This window comes from Amaranthus tricolor, chromosome 10, assembly GCF_026212465.1.
Source record: "Amaranthus tricolor cultivar Red isolate AtriRed21 chromosome 10, ASM2621246v1, whole genome shotgun sequence".
Lineage (NCBI taxonomy): Eukaryota > Viridiplantae > Streptophyta > Magnoliopsida > Caryophyllales > Amaranthaceae > Amaranthus > Amaranthus tricolor.
In genome coordinates, this window is record NC_080056.1 from 19,947,230 (window position 1) to 19,959,387 (window position 12,158).

A 12,158-nucleotide genomic window follows, 5' to 3' on the forward strand; every position below is an offset into this window, starting at 1 on the left:
CCATGTATGCGAATATTATTATAAATACTTAACTCAAACAATAATCTATGGCTCCCAAGAAGAACCCTACTCATACCATTGTCGTGCATAGTACAGACAAAGATACTTTCGCGGGTCAAGCAAACAATCAAGCTGTGACCCGCCAGAAACTGGATATATTTGTACAGAACCTTACTACTGCCTTCTCTGAACAAATCTGCACCATTGTTAGCGCCAAAAATGTTGCACCACAGTAACAGGTATTGGCCGACATTGCAAATCAGATCGAAAGGCTTCAGGTGACACGAGAGCATGATGTTCTACTCGTCATAAATCAACAAGGGCGAAACCATGACCTCCTATTCCAGCAAAAGGAACAAGAGGAGAAGAGAGAGATCTCAACTTCAACAAATCAAAGTCAAAAAAAGTGGAAGGAGTCATTTAACTCCAAGTAAGACATGATCCAATTCTAAAATAGATAAGGGGATGGTCCCCCCTTCTACTGACACTCATATTCTCTTAACTATTCTAAGCTCAAGGATTTCATAATCAATAGCTCTTCTTATAAAGATTACTCACTAGCACCTCATAGTTTCGATACAATGCATATTATTGCAATAAACGATATCTTAAGGGAATATTGCATATAAGGATTGATTACTGTGTGTACGTACCTGTAAGCGTCACTGCACGACCAAAAGTCACAAAAATCAACCAACAAAAATTCTACCTTCCTCTTATGAAGTGGGCACAATGCTGAGACTAGAAGGAGCGTGAAGGAACAAATGGATTTCGTGGTGGTGGTGCACAGACCGGCTGCCCTAGCCGTGTTCGCTGGCGGTGGGGAGTACACGCACCTCAGTGTTGGTGGGAGAACAGCAGCAGCCAGCAGCCAGCAGCTAGGGCGCAGGATAGCAGCTCGGTGGAGGTAGTGGTGGTCACAGAAGTCAGCAGATGGCGGCACAGGGAGAGGGAAAAGAATGAAGAAGGGAATGAGAGAAGGTTGGGCCGTTTTTGTGTTTGTAAAGGCAAAGAGTGGTCTCACTTAAAACCCTAGCTCATCTCTTTATTAAGGTGAATCTTCTAATAAAGTCTTACTAAGACAACCCACTTTCATGTGCTCACAATTTTAATAAAAAAAATATTAATTTTAATTCGAATCTCTTTATTTTAATAATCACAACTCTATTTTCAATTCAAATATGTTAACATTTAATATTCATGTGGGACACGAATCTATTAAAACTAATTCGAAAATAATTTAACTAAATTATAAAATCTCCAAAAACTATTATAATAATAAAATAATGACATCATAAAATGATGGGGTGTTATAGGTAGAAATATTTCTATAATTTTTGTATTATCAACCAAGTGATTTTCTTGTTGGATTGTCATGAATTTTAAGTATTTTATCGTGGGCGAGCCAATATTATATTATCGATCATATCTTCTATTTTTTGTTATTTACCTATACATTGTCATTTAAATTGTTTTTTTTTTTTATTGTGTATAAATGAAATTTTAGTTATAATGAAAAAGTTTGAAATATTTTCAAAGGAGCATTTTTAAAATTTTCAAAGGAGATAATACGTGCTTCTTTTGACGGTTTCATTTATTACCCATTGAGAAAATTTTTTATTAGGGGCCTAATTGATTTATATTTGCACAGGGCCTCTTACATAAATGAGACGGCTCTGAGCCATTAACTCACTATGAGCCTTGTCTACTCAACAAAAAATGCAAAACACGAAGCAAAAAGAATCCTCAAGAACAAAACCTAAGAAACTGATTTTGCAGCTTCAATAACAGCTTCAACAGTAATGCCATACTCCTTGTATATCCTTCCTGCAGGTGCACTTGCTCCGAACTTGTCAATACCAATGGCCTTCCCTTTTGCGCCAACGATTTTCTCCCATCCGAAAGTTGATCCAGCCTCTATGCTTACTCTTGCAGTAACATCTGAAGGAAGGACACTCTCCTTGTATTCATCGGATTGTTGATCAAACAACTCCCAAGATACAAGCGATACAACTCTGACAGCTTTTCCTTGTTTTCTTAGCTCATCTCCAGCTTTAGCAGCAATTTCCAGTTCTGAACCAGTTCCAATCAGAATAACATCAGGCTTGTTGCCCGAAGAATTGTCTGTTATGGTGTACCCTCCTTTCTCAACTCCTTCAATGGATGTTCCGGGCAAATTTGGAAGCTTTTGTCTAGAAAGAGCGAGAATAGATGGTGTCTTTCTGTGTTCAACAGCAACCTTGTATGCACCAGCAGTCTCGTTTCCATCAGCTGGACGGAGCATTAAGATGTTGGGCATGGCACGGAAACTTGCCAAGTGCTCGATGGGCTGATGAGTAGGCCCGTCTTCTCCAAGACCAATAGAATCGTGGGTCATAACATAGATGACTCTAGCTTCTGACAAGGCTGAGATTCTCATTGCTCCTCTCATGTAGTCAGTGAACACAAAGAAGGTAGCACAATAAGGGATGAACCCTGGACTGTGAAGAGCAATACCGTTACAAATGGCACCCATTCCGTGTTCTCTGACACCAAAACGAACATTTCTTTCCTCGGGCGTGTCCTTTTGGAAATCTCCAAACATTTTCAGTAAGGTCATGTTTGAAGATGCAAGATCAGCACTGCCACCAACGAGCCCTGGAAGAACCTTTGCAAGGGCATTTAAGCATTGTTGTGACAGGTTTCTGGTTGCATCACCTGGGGTTTCAGGTGTGTATGTCTGCAAAAAAAATATTAAGATTTGTAAATATATCCATCACATTACGAGCAGCGAGATCGATAAGTAAGTAACTTACAGGAAGTGCCTTCTCCCAACCAGCAGGCAGTTCACCGGTAATGATAGACTTCAACTCTGCTGCTTCTGCAGGGTACTTCTTCTCATACTCTGCAAACTTGGCATTCCACTCGGCTTCCAAGGAAGCTCCTTCAGGAGTATGGCGGCTCCAGTGCCTGCGAAATGGGAAAATTTTACACCAGATCACAAATATAAAGAAAAATGTGTGATAATGGAATCGTGTATTGCTTACTTTTTAACTTCATCTGGAACATGGAATGGCTCGTAAGGCCAACCAAGATTCTGCCTTGTAGCCTCGACTTCCTTAGCACCCAATGCACTTCCATGCACACTGTATGAATTTGACTTGTTAGGAGAACCAAAACCAATGGTTGTTGTAACCTGCATATGCAAAAAAGATCACGTTATCAATCAAATCTCTATTTCATTACATAAAAAAAATGTCGTTATGGCCTTGGTCCTATCAGTGAAATTGAGTTTTAACTCTCATTTTCCCCTAAAAGACATAATTAACCAAACGCATCTAATAGAGTTCAATTGGCAAATCCTTAAAAATAGCAGCAATGATAGAATGGGGATGACCTTAATCAAAGTGGGTTTGTCTTTGACGGCCTGAGCTTCCTTGATAGCAGCACGAATTTCATCGTACCCTGTGTTACCATTCTTGACCCAGATAACATGCCAGCCAAGGGCCTCAAACCGCGTGTCAACACTCTCAGTGAAGGCAATGGCAGTGTCACCATCTATAGAAATATGGTTATCATCATATAGAGCAATCAATTTTCCAAGCCCCCAATGACCAGCAAGTGAACAAGCTTCCTGAGCTATCCCTTCCATTTGGCAACCATCACCAAGTATACAATACCTGAAATTCAGAGATGTACAACCAAAGTAAAACATCAAATACAATCGTAACCATCTTTGGCTTATGTTGTTTGGACAGCTAGACTTGTGACTCGGGAAGCTCATCCACATGTCTAACTTGACTATTTTGCAAGAGATACCATTTTCCAAGGCCAAAATGAAGTGTGCTTAAGTCATACATACTCATATGTATGAGTGGTGAAAGAAAGGGTCCAGTTAACATTGATCTTGACAGGAGCACAAAAAAAGAAAAAAGAACGAGCAAAAGAAAAAGAAACTTTTACGTGTAATGGTCAACGATTTCAGCATCAGGTTTGTTGAATCGAGCGGCTAAATGCTTCTCAGCAAGAGCCAAACCAACTGCATTGGCAATACCCTGACCGAGTGGGCCTGCATAATAAGAAACACAATTGATTGGATTGTGTCTTTAATTGAACAAGTTGGTGAGGAGTGATTAGCAGAAAAGAAGCAAAACCAGTTGTAACTTCAACTCCAGGAGTCTCAAAATTCTCTGGGTGACCAGGAATTTTGCTTCCCCATTGACGGAAAGTCTTCAAATCTTCTTCCTGTTATGTCATATGAGAAAATCAGATAATGTGCAAGAATCACTAGTCAAAATAACATGTATATGATTCTATAGGAAGTATAAGTCTATAGATCCTAAGAGACTGATTATGTATAAGCATACTTCCTCCTTTGTACTTCATATTATAGATGTTCGAATAACATATCTTGAACATAACCTTACATTAAAAAGGCTTATTTCACGCATATTTGAGATGGGAACCCCTCTAATAATTATTATTAAAAATTAGTTTAGCCTAAATTTTATGAACAAATATGTCATCAATGCAAAACATGACAATGCAGTCCACCCATCACCATTCACCACCCATACAGAAAAAATGATTCTAGTGTACATGGATCTGTGTTTATGGAATCACAAATTCTTACTTAGACCATGTTTGTAAAGACGTTTTAAGTTTGGGCCGGCCAAATTTTGAATTTTAAAAAAGGAAAAATTAATTAAACTTTCTAAACACACGCGTATAGTTAGGTATATAACGATCTGTGTTTGGGGTTATAACATTACATAGTTCTTTTTTAAAAAATTCTATATCATTACATAGTTGGGTATATAATGGTTTATGTTTTGGGTTATAATATTATGTGTTTGGGGTTAAAGTATTATATATTTTGGTATATAATGATCTATATTTAGGGTTATAACATTATATAATTGAGTAGATAATGGTTTGTGTTTGGAATTATAACATTATATATTTGGATAAATAATGGTCTGTGTTTAGGGTTATAGTATTATGTATTTGGGATTCTAAAATTATATAGTTGAGTATATAACAGTCTGTATTTGAAGATATAGTATTTTTATAACACCAAATATATTATGTTATAACCTCAAATATATGTTGCTATAACCCTATATATATTATATTATAACCTTAAATATATATTGTTACAACTCTAAATATTATGTTATAACCTCAAATATATATATATATATATATATATATATATATATATATATATATATATATATATATATATATATATATATATATATATATATAACTTCAAATATATTATGTATAACCCCAAATAAATTATGTTATAACCCCTAATATATGCTGGTATAACACCAAATATATTATGTTATATCTCCAATTAAATGTTGTTATAACCTCAAATATATTATGTGACTTTTCACATTCCACTTTACAAGCGCGCTTTTTTTTTTTATTTCAGTAGCAATTTTTTTTAAATTAACATAAATTAGATTTGTGTTCGGCTTTTGAGAGCAGTCTTTACAAAAGACAGTCTCTCAAGACACCATCTATTATGGAATTGTACAGAACTAACAACTCGTTTGGCAATCGGTTGTAAATGGTGGGAATGAGAATAATTTGTAGTGTAAATTTAAATGATATGTCATTCTCATAATAATGAAAGTTTGATCATTAAAAAGTCTTTTTATTCACAATTTTCCATTACCACCAAAATAAGATTGTTGAAGGATAATAGGTATAATCATTAAATTTGTCAAGATATATTCATACCAAAATTACAATAACTTTCATTAATATTCCCACCGTTTAATACTAATTACCAAATGAGTGGTAAGGGTATTAGCTATACACAAATCTTTGAAGTTTGGTCCTTGTACCATGTCATCTACAATGCGATTACAAACAATAAAAAAATATTTTAAAAGGTTTAGAAAATTATTTATCAAAATGAATTAATATAACATAATTTTTTACCAATAAATTAATTTTTTACCAATAAATCTTATAAAGGTTCATGAAACTAAGAACATGACAAGGTTGTAACAAAAAAAAAAGATAATGATTCTTGAACAACTTTTATCCCATCTTGCAAGTTTGAATCATTAATTTATTTAATTAAATTCTGCTCCATTATGAATTTATGATTATTAAATCAAACTGAGTCAAGTAAAAAAAATAGTGATAGGAATAGTAGTGTAAAGTCAATTGCATTTACCAAGACACTGTCATATCCAGCAAGATGAAGGAGAGCATATTGAAGCATACAACCATGACCAGCAGATAGAATAAAACGGTCACGGTTAAACCAATACGGGTTCTTCGGGTTATACCTCATCACCTCATCATACAATATATGGCCCATTGGTGCACAACCCATGGGCAAACCCGGATGACCCGAATTAGCCTTCTCAACAGCATCAATAGCCAAGAACCTAATCGTATTTATAGACTTCTCAACCACTTGTTCTGTATCCCTTGATTCAAGAGTTTCCACGGCTGCAGCCTTCACAACAGTTGTACGTGATCCCACGCGCGTTCTTCTTGAGTTAGTTGCCTTAAGGAGTATTCCATTGACCTTGGAGGAAGTTGTAGGGACTAATATGGAGGATGTGGATGAGTTAGGGAGGTGGGTTTTTGGGTGAGATAAGATAGTTTGATGATGAGATAGAGTGAGTGAGGAAGAAGCTGCCATAGTTGAAGGGTTTGGAGAATGGCAAGCTTTCTCTCTCTAACTCTTCTTGAAGGAATGAAGAAGAGAATTGAGCGAGTGTAAAAGATGAGTGTGTATAGAAGAGGATGAGAAGAAAGAGTGGAGGGGACCATTTAAATCTTTGTTATGGATAATGATTGGTTGTAATAAACAAAGAGGATAAGAGCCATTGATTGAGGAATTGTGGTACATCATGGTTGTTTGTTATGGGTGAGAATTGATTGGTCATTCATTGTGTTAGATTTTAGAAAGTGGAAGTTCTTACCAATTACCATCACTTACAATTTTGAGGCTTAACAAGATTTAAAACCCATAAAGCTATATCTGTCTTTCTCATTTCTCTCTTTTTAACATTTATTTAGTTGTTTTTTTATTTTGTAATTGACCCATCACTTTTTTTAATATATTGATATATTTTAATTTCCTTTTAATATAATTTATACAATTTAATTTCTTAAAATACTTATTTTTTTCACATATTTTTATTTTGTAATGAATAAAGAGGATAAGAGCCACTGATTGAGGAATTGTGGTCCATCATGGTTGTGTTGGGTGAGAATTGATTGGCCATTGTGTTAGATTTTAGAAAGTGGAAGTTCTTACCATCACTTTCAATTTTGAGGCTCATCATATGTATAACAAGATTTAAAAGGTATAAAGCTATATATATCTATGATCTGTCTTTCTCATTTCTCTCCTTTTAACATTTATTTAGTTGTTTCTTTTATTTGGATGTATATCTTTTTCATTGATCAATCATTTTCTTTTATATCTATTTACATATTCTAATTTTCTTTTAATACTTCCTTCGTTGTAATTACTTACGATATTTGCTTTTTCACGCAGTCTAATACACTAATTTAATCTTTAATATCTCTAATTATTTGTAATAAAAAATTATAAAAATTTTATATTTTTAATCTTTGCAACGAGATGAATCAAACAAAATTTAACTTGATTATATTTTAAATTATAAATTTAAAATTACTCACAAATTAAGAATGATGAATGAATAGTGTCATTTTTTCTATTGTTGCAACTAATATGAAACAGAAGAAATATAATTCATACAATTTAATTTCTCATTCACATTTATCACAAAATATTTTTTTTTATTAAAAGCAACACACATTCTATTTGATGCTTAGATAGAGATGAATATGCTTCAAACCTTTTAGGCCTATACCGATTTTTCATGAAAATTAATAATCAAGAGTAATACTTAATAACAAATTCATAGAATTTTTTTTTCTTTTAATTTGAATGATAAAAATTTACTCGATTTTATCCTTTAAATTTAGCGTTTTACTCGAATTTACATGCTTTATAACATGATTGATCTTAGCTTTTGTGATAATTTGATCACATTACGTACCGATTTAAACTTGTAGGTTGAATCTAAAGATAATACTCTTTTGGATTGGTTTGCAAGATGCAACTAGGCTGTGAAATGGCACAGATAAGATAACATTCAAAAGGATATTTACTGCTCTTCACATGCAGAGCTGAGAGAATTACATACACCCAAAATCTCTTTTGCATTAATAATATCATCAATTTCACCAAAAAGAATAAATTATAAAGAACAAGAGATAAATTTAGTCTTGTAAGTTATAACTCTCCGCAAAACAATATTGTGATTGTAATTGTAAAATCCAAAATTCTCAGAAAGATAACATAGACTATGAGGAGACCTACATAAGCCCTAAGGAATAGCCATTCCAACACACCTAAGAGTCTGCAATGGTCACTTCGACCTCAACGCCAGGTTCAATGGTGATTGAGGTGATCTGCTTCACCACCTCAGGAGAACTGAAGAGGTCAATCACTCTCTTATGGACACGCAACTCAAACCTATCCCAAGTGTTGGTACCTGCAAAATCAAATCCATGGACAGTTATAGAGAACGGAAATTAAGAATTGTATAAGCGTAAAAGTAAGCTTAGGCACAGAAGAAACACTAAATAAATTCAACTAGCAAAACTTAATCTCATTATTCACAGCGAGCTTCTGCTCCAAAAACTAGCATGTTGTAGATGCAAAATATACCACAATCAAAGCAATCCCAACTTCACAATACTTGATCAAAGGTCCCAAAAGAGCCACAAGAATAAATTATCCTTCAAACGAAGGAGATAATTGGTTGTATGTAGGATAATATACCAAGACGAAACAACAATAATGTATATACTTTCCCTTAAACATGTGAAACTCTCAACTCTACAATATGGTTTAATTATCTCATCGCAAGCTTCTCTTTCAAAAAACCTACATCAACCTAGGTCTTAGAACAATCACATAGTAAATTTAATATAACAACATAACAAGCCCAGCTTGACAGTACTTTATTCAAATCGCCAAGAGTGAACAGGACAAAATTATCAATCAATACAACAAAGAAACCATGTTTAGCTTTCAACTTCAAACCATGCTTAATTCTTGCTTACAGAAAGCGAACTATATTAGAATCAAACAATCTAAGCTTCACAGTGATTAATTAAAGGTCCGAGAACAACAAGGACCTGTCAATTGAAGAGACTTAGTTCTACAACGGATAAACAAAGATGAAACAATAATAATAATAATAATAATAATAATAATAATAATAATAATAATAATAATAATAATTATTATTATTATTATTATTATTATTATTATTATTATTATTATTATAATAGAGTATATACTTTCGGTTGAACATGATTAGCTATAAACTCTAAAAACTTTTCCACAAACAGTTCCAAAAGTCATCAAAATCAATCAATAACGAACCAAAACAATACACTTACCTTCACCACAAGGAGCCTTCCTTGTTGTAATCCTCAGAACCTTTGTAGGCATCCTTACAGGTCCCTTAACCCTGAGACCCTTGTCCTTAGCACCTCGTACAAGATCAGCACATACTACACAATACATTAAGAGAATCACAATCAAAATCCTATGCAACATTTGGAATTACATGATCGGCATCACAGAAAAAAAAAATAATCAACGTTTCAACAATAACATCACCCTAAAATAAAAGCTCAGTTCCCAAATACAATCACACATTTACAACTCACATTCTAATTAAACAATCTGATACACTTCAAAATCATACACATAATTACCCAAATCAAATAGCAATCAGATCATGAAACAACATGGAAATCGTTCAACACAACATCAATTAACTAATAAACAAAAATTCACAAAAATTCCACATACCAAACAAATTATCTATATCACAATTAACTACAATTATAAACCTATACAACTAAAAACAGTTATTGATTACCATAATAGAAAATTTAAATTTTTAAAAACTAAAATTCGCAAAATCAAACACTCTATTTTTATGGAATCAAAAACATAAACATTTACCCTTCTCGAGATTCTTAACGTTCTTCGAGGAAAGAGTGATTCTTATTTTATGGATTTGCTCTACAGCTTCCTCCATCCCTGGCTTTGTCTGCTTCATAGCGTACGCCATTTTCTGATACCTTCAATCTGTTGAAAAGCTGAAATTTAAGAAGGAAGAAAGTGATTATTGGCAACCAATCAACAAAGAATGAAGAATACAAAGATTGAGATCAGATGTACACCTTTTGGATTAGAGAAATTGCTTCCAACAGGTAAAAATTCAGAGTTCGGCGGCCTAGAGCTATTCACAAAATGAAAAGAAAGAGTGTAATAGGAGTCGATTTATATATTCTAGGCTTAGGGTTTTAGTTTTCCGGCCCACTAAATAAATGATCGGATTTAGAGTATAAGTTCTTATGAAAAATTGAACAAAATGAATTTTAAGCGTTTTTTAGTTTAAGTCTTAGTTATGTTAATATGAACTTTTGAAATTGTTGAGTGAAAAAAAAAAATTAATTAAATAAACGAAGTTTTAAAAATATCTCAAAAGTAAGCGTCCAAACCCTAAAGTTGTGCTTTGGAGCTGTTCGCAGTTACTAACTGCGAACAGTATATAAGAAAAACTAGTTGTTCGCAGTTATTAACTGCGAACAGCTATTTTGTCTTTTACAGATGTTCGCAGTTAGTAACTGCGAACAGCTAATTAACTTTTTTTCCTTTATTTTTGAGTTGTTGTTTGTTGTAATTGCACTAGAGACATTAGAATAGGTAATTACAAGTCGATGTATCTTTAAGGCGGCATGATTAATCGCCAAAACTCCGATCATTCATAAGTCAAAGTTTAGGGGCTATGATAAAGTAATTAAACATGTATATACAGCAAAATATATACAAATGTGTGTAATATACAAGTCAATTAAAATATATATATATATATATATATATATATATATATATATATATATATATATATATATATATATATATATATATATATATATATATATATATATATGTACATAGTCGATCCAAATACACAAAAGGTAATCGTTAACGCTCACGAACCCTCATCTACCTTATCCAACTGAGTTGGTCTCCTTCGCCTCCTACGATGGTAAGAGGCGTTCGCGTGACGCTCTGGCAGTGGAGGGGACTGGTACTGTGATGGCTGTGATGGCCCAGCCTGCGAGGTCCCCGCAGCGTCAACGGGATATGAATGATCCATCTCCTTCAAATGGTAGTCATAAGAAGGAGAGCATGCCATGTGTGTATGGGAGGTAGTTGGTGAGTGCTGTGCAGCGACTTCCGGTATGAAGTGCTGGAACTGCGAGCCGAAGAGCATGCCATGCGCAATCTCCCTCACCGGCTCCTCCTGGCTGTACCGCATCACGTCTGCCGCACCTTGTGCCTGCAATTAATATTTAGATAATGTAACATTTTATTATTTAATTGGCAACTTAATCAAATAAATGCAAATGAAGACTTACAAATTGGGTCATCGTAGGCGCAGCAGGTGCGTAATGTGCTGCTTCCAAGATGGCACATGGTGTCATCCATCGGCGCGTGATAGAGAGGAACCACGGCATATAGTCAGGTGTAGTAGGTGCGCCGACAACATCGATCGGCGCACCTTGTGCAAGCAGCTCAAGTCTATGATCCCAATGAGCGATGTGGCGCCTGTTGATCTCCATCCAGTTTGCCCCGGCTTGATTTCTTCGCGAAATTAGGTGCCTCTGTACCAACCCATATTGGCGCATTACGCGCTCTAGTAGATGTACTTCGACAATGTCGAAGCATATGAGTGGCACAGAAGCCCTCCACGCCCCGGAATGAATCCCCGAGTGTTTGAGTACAGCTGCGTAGGCTTCCGCTGGGTATGGGTCCCACAAAAACTAAAATACATGTTTTGAAAAAGGTAAGTGATATGTTGATTAAATTGTACTAATGTTAATGAGTACTGAAATGTTTACCTGGTTGGGTCGTAGGAGGTCTAATTGATCTCGGTAGAATCCTAGACCGCTGCCGGTGTGCTTGCGCGTCCGGCGGGCAAAATTCCACCTTGAACCGTACGCAATATTTGGGCCTAGTTGTGGTGGAGGAGCAGTATCACCACGACCAACGGTTCTGTAAGGTTGGGCGA

The 12,158-nt window shown here is 34.8% G+C and overlaps 2 protein-coding genes across 2 annotated transcripts; both read right to left on the reverse strand.

The window, feature by feature from the left end:
• Positions 1-1,573: 1,573 nt before the first annotated feature.
• Positions 1,574-7,317, reverse strand: LOC130825384 (transketolase, chloroplastic). The gene is made up of 7 exons (XM_057690586.1): positions 6,182-7,317; positions 4,134-4,224; positions 3,943-4,048; positions 3,377-3,659; positions 3,027-3,175; positions 2,796-2,949; positions 1,574-2,719 (listed from the first exon to the last, which is right to left on the reverse strand). Exons 1-7 carry the CDS (start codon positions 6,656-6,658, stop codon positions 1,760-1,762), a joined length of 2,220 nt encoding a protein of 739 aa, XP_057546569.1. The 5' UTR covers positions 6,659-7,317; the 3' UTR covers positions 1,574-1,759.
• An 824-nt stretch (positions 7,318-8,141) lies between these two features.
• LOC130825385 (40S ribosomal protein S20-2-like) lies at positions 8,142-10,459 on the reverse strand. Its single transcript, XM_057690587.1, has 4 exons — positions 10,261-10,459; positions 10,040-10,176; positions 9,466-9,579; positions 8,142-8,549 (listed from the first exon to the last, which is right to left on the reverse strand). The coding sequence occupies exons 2-4, from the start codon at positions 10,146-10,148 to the stop codon at positions 8,407-8,409; spliced, it is 366 nt and encodes a 121-aa protein (XP_057546570.1). The 5' UTR covers positions 10,149-10,176; positions 10,261-10,459; the 3' UTR covers positions 8,142-8,406.
• Between the last annotated feature and the right edge of the window lie 1,699 nt (positions 10,460-12,158).